The following is a 14,913-nucleotide window of genomic DNA, read 5'->3' on the forward strand; positions in this document are numbered from 1 at the left end:
CCACAAACACACACACACACACACACACACACACACACACACACACACACACACACACACACACACACACACACACACACACACACACACACACACACACACACACACACATCTGGCATCTCTGTATGTATGTATGGCTTTGATAATTGGAATTTTGGCTGTATTTATTTTGGGATTATGTTCTGTTTGAATAACTGAAATTAGATAAACTAAAGTTAGTCATTAGCTGTTTGCTCTCTATTTTAACAAGGGGCCATTTCAGAGAAAGTGTGAATGTTTTTCTGGTTAAAAATGGGAGGTTGAAGTTGACACAGTTGGGCTCCAGGCTAACTTTTTTTTTGCATTGTTTGCACTGGTGCACCTTACTTTTTCTTTTAGGTGCTGCAAACCGTTTTCAGGGTGTCAGTAGCACCCACATAGAGCATTTTATAGTTATCTCCTGTACTCATTGGAAGTTAACCGTATTTCTGTAAATGATTCTAAGCGAGACTAAATGTGCAGGTCCTTGCTGAAGGTCAGGTTAACATTTTACTTGTTCTTTTTCCAAGGCGATGATTTCTGACTTAAATTCAGTAAATGTTCTCCCTGAAATGTTAAGCATTGTAAGCCCTCTCTGGAAGTGCTGGGCGCCCTCACAAATCCTCCCCCTGCTGTACTTTCTCTTTGGTAGTATTAAGGCTGTTTTTGAGGATTACATATTGTTCCAGTACCTTTGGACCTTGCATTGGAAATGTAGGATGGTTCAAGAAAAGGACCCCATAAAAGTTCCTGGTACCTGGAATTTAGGATGAATTTAATTTGCTAAGTATTGAACTGTTAGCATATAATAACTGAAATAAGCTTTAGATGAACTACTCATGAAGCTTCATGCTTGACAATGCTTGACATTTATGATAATTTCTACAATAAAAGACACGTTGTTTTTTTTCTTTTTTCCCATTTCTTTTTTTTTTAAATTAAATTAAAAAGAACAGAGGGATGTAACAGAAATGTGCATGGTATGTTGGAACATCAACATCTGGGTTTCTTTAAACAATTAAATTAAATATTTAATTAAATAAACAGGAGACCGAGCAACCTTTTCCGTAGACAGTAGAGCTGTGTATCAGATTATGAGAAAAACTGAAACAAAACAAATAAATCCCAAAAATGAATAAATAAAACAAACAAAAAGACAAAACACCACCACAAAAACCAAATCTATCAATTTGTTATCTCCACGAAATCTGGCCGTGACTGTTGTACATAGGAGAGCCATTCTGACCACAACTTAATAAATCTCTTCATTTGTAGGCGAAGTGAAAAAGTCATTTTTCCATTAAAGGGATATGCCACCCCCAGGCCAAATTAAGTGTATCCCCGCATTCCCGAGACATAAATAAGTGTGTGGGAGCGTTTTCCTGGCGACCCAGGCATTGTCCGAATCTCACAGCACTGACCACTGCTTGGTTGCGCGTAATACATACATGCTAGCGTTGCCAGCGTCGCCAATCGAAATATTTCGCCCAACGTGAATTAATTTACTTGATTTACCTTCTAATTACTGTGTGAGTGGTGTACTTTCACATCGAGTGCAAATGACTGTGTAAATCTACACGGAAGGCTTGCTTTGCTCATGTAGGTTTGGGAACTAGTTTCCTGTGCGGAAAACACAGCCGAAGCACACTCCCTGCTACGTCTTTGGGAACCCCCCCCCCCGGCTTCTTCACGCTGGTTTGTTTGAGGAAGTCGGGGGTGGGGATTCCCAAAGACGTAGCGGGGAGTGTGCTTCGGCTGTGTTTTCCGCACCGGAAACTAGTTCCCAAACCGACATGAGCAAACCAAGCCTTCCGTGTAGATTTACAGTCATTTGCACTCGATGTGAAAGTACACCACTCACACAGTAATTAGAAGGTAAATCAAGTAAATTAATTCACGTTGGGCGAAATATTTCGATTGGCGACGCTGGTGACGCTAGCATGTATGTATTACGCGCAACCAAGCAGTGGTCAGTGCTGTGAGATTCGGACAATGCCTGGGTCGCCAGGAAAACGCTCCCACACACTTATTTATGTCTCGGGAATGCGGGGATACACTTAATTTGGCCTGGGGGTGGCATATCCCTTTAAGTATACTTCATTAACTATCCTTCCATTCCTCTGTTGTGGGGGAGTCAGGAAGCAGCCAGCGCCGAGTGATGTTTTTTTTTACAAACAGATATCAGAACACCAAATAAGTAATTGTTGAAGTGCCCTGGGTGAAAATCATCTTTCCCTAAAATAAAAATGCAAAACTGGAAAGGTATTTTCACATTAAATATACTTTCCAATGTTTTGTGTATCTCTAACCAGAAATGTCTTACTTTTGACACAAAACCCTAAAATGTGATGTTTAAGTCAGGAAGATTTAATGCATTTTTTTTTGGGTTAGCAATCCAATATTTTTCAGAATCTGTTAATTCCTCCACCTTTCTTGTGTGTGTTGCTGAGATGTAGCATTTCTACAGTAGATCTTGACACTGAACAACACACATTACACAAAGGGTTTACAAAAACTAACATCTTGCGGGTTGAAGAGAATTGATTTCCTCCTCGATCTTGATGAGGCTGTTTTGCTGTTCGATCTCAGCATCTGCAGGAATTATGATGACAGATTTGCATAATCCATGATAATTTCATGTCAATATCATATTTGGAATCACAACTATACTCTAATGGTATTTTTTTTCTCTCTCTTATCTCTCTGTCAACCCAGGAGCTTGCATCTACGAGGGATCGCTGTATGCGGTAGGTGCATAAACTCGTCTAGTCTTGGTTAACCACTAAAATTTCTACCATCTGCGCACAGAATTTGGTTTGTTTGCAGAGACTGATAGTTTCTGCTCATGTTTTATTAATGCAGGACATCACCAGGTTAGTGTGACTGACAGATGGAGCTGATAAGTGCATATCTGTACAGTTAGGTGGTAAAAGGAGGATGTATTGTCAGTGGAGACTGCTGCACATCCTCTGTTGTCTGATATGTAGCTGAGAAGATGTGTCTCATATATAATGCATGCCAGATACTGACTTTGTGGATGATATTAGCGATGAGAGTGCACGATGCGGCTCTGCGTCAGGCTCCCAGTGCTCTGCCTATTGAAGGTTGGGCTCTTGTCAAAGTTTTGTGAAATTTTCTCTTGTATTTCTGCTGGGTGTTGGAAAACATCCAGGGTTTTGGTCTCAGACATGCTTTTTTTTTATTTTGTACTCCTTCAGCTCTGCTGCCAGATACTCAAATCCTTGCTTTGGATATATTATAATGTTAAAAGTTGTCGTGTTTGGCTTGAGGCGTCTGAGATGAGAAATGGTCTCGTTCCTCTGTGCAGGCAACTCAGAAATAAATCTGTGATTTTAAAACTCAATCAGCTTAGTTAGTTGAACTTTTTCACAAGTATATTAACAACTTATCATTACGAACACCTTATGTAGAAACCATGCACACATGCTTGCCTCCAATCTCCTGATTTCAGTCTCTACACGGTTTGAGAACCTGACCTGAGTCAGCTGTTCCCTCTTTTTCCTTATTTGGGAAAGCCTTAGTCAGTTTGTTCTTGCCTTCAATTTTGCCACCTTGAGTTGTTGCTGTTTTAAAGCCTAATTTATAAGAATATCTCATTACTTTAATGGGGTTGTATGAAGCACTTATGATACTTACCAGCAGTAGAGAGAGGCTCTTAGGTTTAAAAATCAAAAGTTTTCCATCGAACGGGTGATTATATGTAGAATCATGGATGCTGTTACCCAGATCCACTCTCTGTAAGTAAATATCCATATCGTATTATATTGTATTGCATATTATTTAATATAGGTGACTCAACAAAACAGTGAAAAACTAGTACATTTTCCAGACGATCCGAATGCATTTGATTGTGTTGTCTGTGCCATAAGAAGTTTTCGATAACCCGGCTTCCAACTGTATTTTGTCCTCCTGGTTGGAAAATTTAGGGCACTTTTGGGAAATACTAGTTTGGTGAAACATCTGTCTGTCACTGTCACAAGTGATCCAATCAGATCAACAACCGCTGTATCCAGTCAGTGACTATCATCTTTGAAAGCTTCCAGTTGCTGGAAGTAGAAGACGCTGATTGGTCCAAACGTTTGGCCTTAAATAGATAAGCTGGAAAGATAGATTTACCCGTAATGGTGATCTGCCTGATTCTTTCAGAGGCAGCTAGAAATAATCCAGCTTCATTAATAGATGAAGTCATATCATCGGCATTCGATGCAGCTAAATGACCTCTGTGAGAGGTCTATCCCTTATCTTCCGCTTTTTCTCATGCTTATGGGGGGGAGGAATCAGTCTGAACAGGGATCGCCGGATCTCTCTCTCCCGTGCCACATCCTCCAGCTTCCAGCTGAGAGATATAATCTCCTCAGCGAGTTCTGGGTCTGCCCCCGAGGCTGCCTCCCAGTGGGACGTGTCGAACACAACTCCCCTGAGAGGCATCTGGAGGCACCCTGACCAGATGCCCAAACCACCTCAGCAGGCTTTTTTTTCTATGTGAAAGAGCAGCGACTCTGCTCTGAGCCCCCGGTGACTGTGCTCCCCTCTCTGTCCTGCAGAGCGAGCTTAGACGAGCTTCAAAGGAAGCAAATTTCTGCCGCTTGTATTCATTGTCTCAATCTTTCAGTCACTAAACACAGCTCGTTGTCATGGGCGAGCTATAGAACGTAGATCAATTGGAAAATCAACAGATATACCTTTCAGCTTAGCTCAGAAGACTGATGCAGTGTCCACTGAAGCCCCGACCACGAACAACCCCCCCGGCATCTGTGATAACTGTGATGTAATGTAGGGGGTGTTATGTTGGGGTTAGTTTTTGTCACGCCCATGGGATTTTCCCCATGTTTTTAGTTATATTTTATAATGTTAGGTTATGTTTTGGTTCTTGAGTTCATGTTTTGCCATTTTCTTTTCCCCTCACTTCACATACCAGCTCATAAGTTTTCACTCACGTCACCTGTTCATTGTCCCCAGCTGCACTCATTCACAATCACCCAGTTCCTTATTTAGTTTCCAGGCTCCCCTGTCCTTTTGTCAGGTCTTTACCTGATTTTCACCCCTCATGCCACGACCCCACGTATTCAAGTTAAGTGTTTTTTTCATGTATCATGCCAAGTCTTTGTTTTCGTTAGTCATAGTTTATGTCTTTTGTCTCACAGTTAGCTTTTTTGTCATCCGGCTCAGCCGCGCTTTTTGTTAATCCCTGTTTTTTTTAAATAAATCAATTTTGCTTTTTACATCCTCTGAGTCCGCATCCGTGTCCTACCCACCACAAACCTGACGGTTTTAACCAGAAACTTGAGGTAGTTTGTGTCAGAAAATGTTCCATCCTGAGTTGGCAAAAGCACAAAGAACTGAGCAGATGAAAGACTTTCAGCTTCAACAGAGGCTGAAAGATATTTTCCCTTCCTTTTTTTTAAGATCATTTCAGGTAAAAAAAAAAAAAGAAAGAAATTTGTTGTTGTGCACTTCAGAAAAACACTACCTTTGCTTGCAACAACTGCTAATCTCTCCTAAAAAGCCTTAAACACGGTTCTCAGTAGAGTTGTGGTTCCCAGGCAGAGTAATGACGAACTACAGCTTCTTTCCTGCCGTGTTATCAGCATAATTACAGTGAAGCTCAGAACATACCTGCAACTCTGTAAAAGCACAAGAACACATCCTGCCTCCCTGCGTTACCTTTCCCCTCGCTTTGAAGGGGTGTAATTTCAGGAGCGAGGACATGGAGGTAGAACTGATTCAGTCAGTGTTTGAAGAGAAGACGAGGAGTAGGACTGGCGGCGGAGAAGAAGGGAAAGGAGGAAATGGGAGGGGTGGAGGGTTGTGGGAAATCGGAGAGAGCGGGGAAACAGGTGGGACATCCCAGCGTGTTTAAACACTGTCGGGGAAAAGGCCCTTCTGGAGTTCAAAGTGAAGAACACCCCCTCTAACACCTGGACTGGTGAGCAGATAAGAAACAAATGGGGAAAAAGAAACGTGCACAGATTACAGTGCAGGTCGGGACAGAAGCCTGCAGGCCCCTTTGTATCGCATGTGAACGACTTCCTTTTGCTTCTTTCTCCAGACTTTAATCCTGTTATTTGTTTAAGATTTGGTGTTCAGTTTGATTCGTGCCAAAGATGACTCGTGACAAAAGATCAGTCTAACTATTGGTCCCAGCTAAATTAGGAAAGACATGTGGCTCTCAGTTATGACACTACTGTGTGTAAGATTACAACTATTTAAAACCATGAGCTACACTGTAAAGAATTTCACTGTGATATACTGTAAAATACCGTAGTCATCCACCGTAAATATACAGCAATTCATTACAAGTATGGTTTTATGCTGTTAAATTACAGTTATCTACTGGTATAGTTAAATGACTGATTTAACTGTTATTTTACATGGGAGGGATGAATATTCAATAGTATTTTACAATTATTATAAAATACAATAGGATACTGTGGTAAATCCACCGTAAATATTCAGCAATTAGTTACAGTGTAGATTGAAAGTTAGGGCAGTGAAACAGCTTTTCTTATATTATTCTTTGATTTCCAAACAAAGGATAACAATTTCAATGCCCTAACACCATATGTTTGAAGCAATAATCTGGCCTGCTGATGTAATGTACACTCCTGTATATTTGGACTTAATGCAACGATTTTACATGCACAAACATCTGACATGTCTCACATGTACATCTGCATTCAAAATATTGCCTCAAAGCCAAAACATTTCACAAAATGTCATGTGTTTAGACTACATTTGAGTTTGGTAATTATGTTTACAGGTTACAGAAACTTTTTTTCCCAGATAGATTTATTATTAAGGCCTCAAATCGGCTTTACAGTCTGACTGTGTCACATACAGCCGTTTTTTCAGGGCTGCTTCGTGTCACTAATCGACGCAGGAGACCTTTAGTTTTCAGAGCACAGATGGGAGTATTTCTATGTCCCTACCGAGTGCAAAGTGGTGTATTTGTAGCCAAATAATAACCTTTTCCTTGACTCACCTTGACTCAGCTGCATCTTAATGCATCTTAGAGTGTTTGCTTCATTGCCCTGCACACCAATGTCTTAATATCTCCAGTCCAGTTTATAAAACAGCAGTTGGCAATGCCAGCCAGTCCTTCCAACACTGACCAGTTTTATGAACAGAGCTTTAAACAGGATTATACAATATTATAAACACTGTCTGGGGATGTTGATACACCAGGAAATGTTTAGAAGTTAGGTTTAAAATACTGTAAGTTAAATTAAAGGGTGACTGTGAATGCTGCTCTATGTGGCACATTGGGCAATGCAGTTTTAATACAAGTGCCTCTATCATGCAGTGTAAGTTTAAGTGGCAGTACTCACATCAGATATTTCTGTGAGACCAAGAAGCCAGAAACATGCTGCTTTTGTGCGTGCTTTTGATTGACAAGGAAACATGGATTCCCAGATGGCTGGGAATGTGCTGGAAATATGGTTTGCCTAACAGTGAAGTTGCGTTAAAGTTGAAATCTTTTGACAGCAGCCATATGGGAAATTATGATGGAGGAACTGCTCAAACTGCAAACAGCCAAACCATCCAAATCATGTCTCTTTGGGAGATTAATCAGGCATTTTCACCTCCTAAAAAACAGAGATTCAAACTCCAGCTGTCCTGATTCTAAAATTAGTTAGAGGCAACTTAAATCAAGCTCATTGTGTTGACTCACGGATGACACTGAGGGCGACACACTGAGCACAACATGATGGAAGTATATTTTCCTTTATGCTTTGATTTCCTCCAATGAGCATTTTGATGGAGATATTCTTCTCAGCTGATTTTTTTAAATATTTTTTTTCTCAGTCAAGACTGAATGTTTGAGCGTGGCTGCTGTCAGTCATAGGCGTACTCTTCAAAAACACCATATTGATCAAAGGCTTAGTTGGATAGAGTGTGTCTAACAATCCAAAGCTGTGTGATAAAGAGCTCTCATTTTGTGGACAAGTCTTTCTCACACAGCAGAAGGAGTTTATTTTTGTTTTAGTGGAAGCTTTCATCATCTTTGATTCATCGCTGCTGTTGACCAAATGGCACTCAAATTATTTCACAGTGGAAGAGAGGCAACGTCTGTCTCAGAATGAAAGATGTTTAATGTGTTGTTTGATCGACTTGTTGAACTGAATGAACTGCAGTCTTTTTAAAATGCCTTTAATGAACATGGCAGAGCACAATCTGATCAACGTGCTGAGCAGTCCAAAACTCCTCACACTGATTTAAAAGAGAAAAGAGGTGAATTGATTAATCTATTTCCGTGAGCAGCTCAATATAATATTAGATTTGATTGGATGGGAGATAAAGGGCAGGAAATACAGTGTGACCTGAGCAGCAACAATCACTGGCATCCACTGCTTGCATTTTCTACACGCATGTCCGTGTAATCACTAACTTTCTTACAGTAAAAAGCTAAGTGACTTCTTAACAAACAAGAATAACTTCAAATAATGTAACAATAAATAACTGAAACTGGGATAGGCTGAAGCTTGTTCCCCTATCTCTACCCGATAGGAATAATGATTTTAAAATATTCTTCCATAAAACACTTCCAGTGTTCATACATCAACATTATAGCTCTTAATGATTTTAGATTTTTTTTTAAACTAAACGGGGAACTACTTCATTTAACTAAACATTAAGATCATTCCATAATTTAACCCCATTTAACTCATGCATTAGCATTAGTTTTACATATACAGATGTGTAACTGAACACACTTCCATCAACATTACGAACACCACATCTGTGAATTTTAAGAATGTTTTATTTTTTTCTCAGTAACATTATTATTATTATTATTAGATTAATTATAACAGGCTTTGTATATTGATTTTTTTTTATAATTGAAATATTTGTTCTATATTTGTTTTGTATGCATTTTCCCAAATTACAATATACGGTCTTACCAGGAAACAGTTTTCCTTTGTTTTGTACTTTATGAAGAACACAAATAAATGTAGCAAATTTGTTGTTTGATGTATGCTAGTTGTGGCCTCTGTCAGAATTTATGATGTATAATAGCTCCCAAATATTTTGTTTCCCACTCTTAATTTTAACATCGTTTAATTTACAAGTGTATGAATTGTGCTCTAAATATAAAATTGCCTTGACTTGCCTTGCCTCAACTTAGTGTTCCAATAGGCAGCCTTGGCTCAGCCAAACACCAGATTTAAGCTGATTGCAGGGCTGCAGTCAACTATCAGGCCTGACATTCAGCTGAAAACCAACATAATGCCCGCAGTAAAGGACAGCATGGTTCGGCAACATGCAGCACCATGTCCAAATATACCACCTGCCCCTCAAGGCTTGAATTCTTGGCATTTCAAGTTACAGTTCTTGTAGGACTCAAAATGTAGGGCACCTCAGGAATAACACCGTCAAGACGGAAACCTGGGAACTGACACCTATGCTTCGAAGGAGTTGGTATTCAATAAAACTTTAACAGAGCTGAAGCTGAAGTTTGTAGTTAAATGTGATTCCTCTCCGAGTATTTGTTTGGTTTTGCCACTTTCTCAAAGGACAAATAACATATTGACATATTGATTTTGTCAACACTTTTGAAATGTAAAAGGAAAATTGCAAGTAGAGGAGGCGTAACTTTGAGCAATCAGACACAAACCTACACTCAGGAGAAAAATGATCTTCTAGATTTTTGTTGGTATGTCGTGTCAAGGAGAACTTGAACTTTTTCTTCTCCAAGAAAGAGAAGAGAAAACTTATTCAGAAAAGATGTTTGTATTTTGCCCTTATACTGTTTAATCTTTTTCTACAAAGAGAAAATCTAACAAATTCCTGTCATTTTCATCAGCCAGATGCTATTTGTCTGAAGACAAGTCGAAAACCTTGATAAAAATTTGACTTTAAACCTGTTTTCTGGTGAAATGTGACAATAGAGACAGTAAAGGCTTGTCTCATCTGTTGGAAAATCTTCAAATTCATTTCATACACATTTTAGATGTTCTCTAACATCATTCAGCCTGCAGCTGCCATCAGGCGGGAGTCAGCGCACACCCTGGCTAATCCATCGCCAGGCCAACGCAAAGACAAACAACCATGCACACTGCCACTCACGCTTAAGGTCAATCTAGAATCACAAATGAACCTAACATGCTTGTTTTTGGACGTCGAGAGTCGTCGTGAAGAACATGCAAAGTCCACACGGAAGGTTCCCAGCCGACAATCAAACCGAGAACCTTTTTGCTGTGAGATGACATCATTTCATGTTGTTGTAATGGCTTTAGGGACCCTCTACTCACTACCACGTAAGTGTTATGTTGTTTGGAGCTGTAGAAGAGGTATAAAAATAGCGTTTTGTAGCGGTGACATAATTTGCCCCATTCACTTCAAGGCTAACGACTTTTGGCTAAAAACGGTCAAATCGAAATTCTCAAAACACATCCGAATGACATGATTTTGATGTCAACTCAACGTATGTACTCCCAACATCCCGTAAATTGATCTAAAGTGCATTTTACTCCGGATTATCCCTTTAACTTAGTGTGTAACATACCCGGAGCACTGATGTGGAACAACGGTAATATATTGTAGAAAAGTTCCATTTTAGGTGTTGTGATAAAAAGTTTGAACAAATGCACACCACCCAATCAGAAACAGGGTGTGAGTGTGGTTCAGCTTTTCCTCATAGCATATTATGCACGCTGCATGCGGAATAATTTCAGGGAAATCACAGCAAAGCAATCAATGTCTTTTGAATGTTGTTTTTTTTTTTTTTTTATGTGAAACCTTACAAGGTGGCTCTCTACTCATCATGCAGAAGATTTTCTTTCACAGCAAGAAAAACAATCTCGAGAGTATGTCTGATTGCAGCTGCCCGAAAAAAAGAAAAAAAAAGCTCAAATAAAACACTGAGAATTCAGTGAAGGCAAATACAGAGAGCTGTTTTAAAAGAGCCTGTCTCTGACTTCCTCTGTGCCAAGGGGGTAATATCCTTGGTATGGGTAGTCATATCCATCCACATTGTCCCCATTGGCTTTGGTGGTGAAGTGCGATATTAGAAGTCTTAATAGGATCTGGCTACTGCTTGACTGAATATGTATTTTAGAAAAAAAATGTCCTTTTCCAGGGCCTCTTACTGGAATAGCGTATAAGCTGTCAGACAATTCATCTGTGATGACAGGGCCACCGTTGACTGGTGTTCACGCTGCTGTGTGCCCCCTGCGGAGCGCTAAAGCACCCATGTGATCAACGGAAGAGCCAAATCGGACCTCATGGACCCCCCCTCGAGAGAAGAGACTTTCACGGCAGGCACATTTCAAGACTGCCTGATTGGAAACTGGACAAAAAAATGTCAAAGGAGAAAAGACGGAAACAGACTAAGTAGCTGGAGAGGAGAAAGGTGATTTGAAGGATAACTGGCTCGGACACTGCAAAGTCAAGAGGGAAGAGGGGGGGGGGGGGCTCTGATAGCAGGGACCTGACTGCACCTAAGTCACATGAGACAGAACTTCACAGTCAGCATTTTCTTTTTCCAGCCTAATAAGAAATTCTGGACAGGTAGAGTCACCTGACATCAGCAGGGAAGGGAGGACGTGTCCACTGCAAACTTAAATAGATTAACATTCAGTGCTCTATTTTTGGTTACAAAAACTTGATCTTTGACCCCCGAAACCTGAATGTGATTGATCTATTCTAGCTGAATGACAAATATATTAGTCTTGATGAAGCATAATAACCCCCCCTACTGCTGATTTCCAGATACAAAATATTCAAATAACGAGATTTTTTTCACCTATTCTTCATACCTGATCTTATTTTAGACAACAAAGCTGGTTAAAATGCTGCTTATGCAACAAAATATCTTTAACAATTCTGACAAACTTTAGGTCACGAACATAAAAGTGAATTCTTAAGAGAGGTTCACTTATTTAGAAGAACTAGGCTGGTAGCTTGTTGTATTTGATTTGGGTTTCATTTCGAATTTTGTGGTATTATAACTGTGTTTAAGAACAAGGAAGAGAGCAGACCGAGACTGCACAACTTTTCCAAGGCTAAATTAAAAAAGAAAACTATCAAGGTAAAGATCTGCACAAATAAATCTAACCAAGGACATCAAGTCTGTAAACAAGAAAGAAAAAAATACAGCACGTCGCTGCTTCTTTTATGCCAGATCCCTGTGAGTTGATGACCTGGTTATGTCAGAGAAGTAGCACCAACTGCTATTGGTTTAAGAAAAAAGAAAAGCATTTGCTTCGTGACACTTTGTGATAAGTGTACGATGCAAATTAGGAAAAATACAACATAAAATCAGAGCTTCTGGGTGTTAAAGCTATGGAAGAAGCTAAAAAATGGATGTAAACATTTTGAAATTGGGTCAGGGAGTGTTTTAAAAGATGTTACAGGTTGATTTTAATCTAGTTTTCTGTCAAAGCTACAGATTCTGTGGCACTAGTGTTCATTTTTGGTGCTCATCATAAACACATCATGAAACAGCCTCAAGATCACAATAATTATCAGTCTAGGACGTCCTGTGCAGCTTCTTTAACCACAGTCATTGTTCATATCAGAATAGGACAAACGATTTGCTGTCTCCAGTCATCTTTTCCCACTTAGAATGAGTGATAATTTGGTTCTGAATGCTTATTTTCTTCAAATTAACTCTCAATTGAAACCCAGTGCAGATGGTTCCTCCCTGTTTATCTCTTTGAGAAGCTTTATCTGCTCCTGTGATCTGTGAAGCTCCCAACATAATAAGATGAGTGCTGGCTGCCCTGTTGTCAGGGGAAAAGGGGCTCTTCAAGAAGCACAGTGGCCCTGCACACAGAAATAGATCATTTTAGGACCTTCCACTCATGGCTTTTCCACATCTAAATTATTAAGTATCCAAAGGCTGTGAAGTGCCTACACTTGCTGCTCTTTTCAAGATGCTTTTAAGTCTAACTGCTTATTGCGTCGTGAAGCTTTCTGTACTTTTACTTAAGAGAGAAACTCACTGTGGATACAGATACAGAAACAACATGAAAACAGTGTTATTTTATTTCCATGGCCATCACTGAGGTTGGCTTATATTACATAGATACTTCGGAGTATCAAAATGCCTTGATATTTATTTAGTAAAGTGCTATAGGTACAGCTCTTCACATCTAAGGAAATGGCGCTCGCAATGCACCGTAGTTCCATCTTCTAACCCTGTAGTTAACTCTTTCTAACCCTAACCAAGCAGTTAAGGTGGCTAAACCTGGCTAAAGTGAGTGAGACCATGTGAATATCAATGCAAAACAGAGCTTACAGGTCTAGATAGGAGACAAACTTGGGTTTCCCTGAAGACAATCCTAAATTCCACTTCCGCCTTCCCTCTAATATAGAGATACTCATTGCGCGGCTCCTCAAGCTTTAATTGGCGGCTCGCACTCGTATAGTAGCTTATAACAATATGGTAACAATACATTTTTTCAAATAACATACAGGGAATACTGCACAGTATTAAGTATTTTTATTAAGTTTGCATTTCTGCAGTATTAACTATTTTTATTAAGTATTAATTAAGGCTGCAGCCCGCTTAAACCACCTCACACTTGACCGCAGAGCACGCTAGCTCCTTTAGCCAGCGTGAGATGCAGGCACAATGGATCGGTTTTTAATTAAAAAAGGGCAAAAACCAGCACAAAAAGCATGCTCATCTTGAATGTCTCACTATGATTACAACAACAAACTACAAATACAACATGAAGAAAGTCAAGGACATGCACGCCAGCTTCCGCTCATCCCAGTATTAAAGGTAAATGTGGTCTTAATTGAAAATGTATTGGCTGTGTTGTTTCTTTTTTTGTGGGATGTTTTATATGTAGAAATGCATATTTCTTTAGTATGTTGTCGTAAAAGTGGCTCTTCCCTTGATTTTGCTCTGCCAATGTGGCTCTTGTGAAAAAAATAGTGTGTATTGCTGTGTCTAATACATTGTTTTTCGCCTCATAAAAGTAAGCAGTTATTGATGTAATTCTTTGTTCGTGTTCATTTCCTTTTGAACGCAGACTCTGTGAATCAGTAGATCACATGGATTATGCTGGATAGCACCATAGCCAAACATGTTCCAGGGTCAGTTGTTTCTGTTGGATGACCCTGTTTTTTTGTTTGTTTTTCTGTGTATGGGGGTAATTGTATGATGGGGCCCCTGCTGTGACAATGCAGTCAGTGAACAAAGAAGCAGTTTTTTTTTTTTAAGGTCACTCCTAATCTAGGACTGCTCACTTCTTGGGGGATGAACAATAGGGCACAGCCAGGACAAACTAAAAAGGATGCATCTCTTCTTTTATTAAAAAACATTAGTTGAAGTTCTCTGAAGATCTTGTTCTTGGGCTCTCAGAGAGCCCTATTCTTCCCCCATTTGAGACCCTCTTCTTAATACTATCCCACGCCTCAGCAGTGCTACCAGGGCTAAATGAGAGCCTGCCATGCTCTCTGGACTGGAACTAAGCCTTTTCTTCCTGACCAGCTCTCTGCAGACATGCATAGCTGTGAAGGACTGAGTTGAAGTGGTACAACCTTTGGCAAACACCCAGCTGCGCGGCTAATGGGCAAACAAACAAGTTGGCTGTTCCCCTTTCTCATCCACCCTCCCCCAACTGCGACCTCCTGGACCCTTCAGGCCGTCCGGCGGTGGCTTTGACAGTGTCATCCCTGAAGGTCTGGAAGGTTGTTGTCCTTTTGTCTCATACCTCATTCAGAGTGCTTATTTCCCAGCGCACCATTGAGGCCAGCTCGCCTCTTATCTGTAAATACCAGCAAGCAGCCCCCAAGCTTTGGTTTGTCTGTCTTGCTCCACTTTTCTGTCTGTCTGTGCCTGCAGGCTCTGAGAGCTACAAGTCTATCTACAGAGGAAAGCTAAACCGAGGCAGGCTTTTGTCCCCTTTGGCTCCGCTA

The 14,913-nt window shown here is 40.1% G+C and overlaps 1 protein-coding gene across 1 annotated transcript in view; it reads left to right on the forward strand.

Moving 5' to 3' along the window:
* Nucleotides 1-14,913, forward strand: part of fras1 (Fraser extracellular matrix complex subunit 1) — a 286,644-nt gene that overhangs the window by 4,406 nt on the left and 267,325 nt on the right. Inside the window, exon 2 of the mRNA XM_075467236.1 lies at nucleotides 2,734-2,765. Within this exon, the coding sequence (XP_075323351.1) occupies nucleotides 2,734-2,765 (32 nt within the window). The remainder of the gene's footprint in view (nucleotides 1-2,733; nucleotides 2,766-14,913) is intronic.

Source organism: Odontesthes bonariensis, chromosome 6 (genome assembly GCF_027942865.1).
Source record: "Odontesthes bonariensis isolate fOdoBon6 chromosome 6, fOdoBon6.hap1, whole genome shotgun sequence".
Classification (NCBI taxonomy): Eukaryota; Metazoa; Chordata; class Actinopteri; order Atheriniformes; family Atherinopsidae; genus Odontesthes; species Odontesthes bonariensis.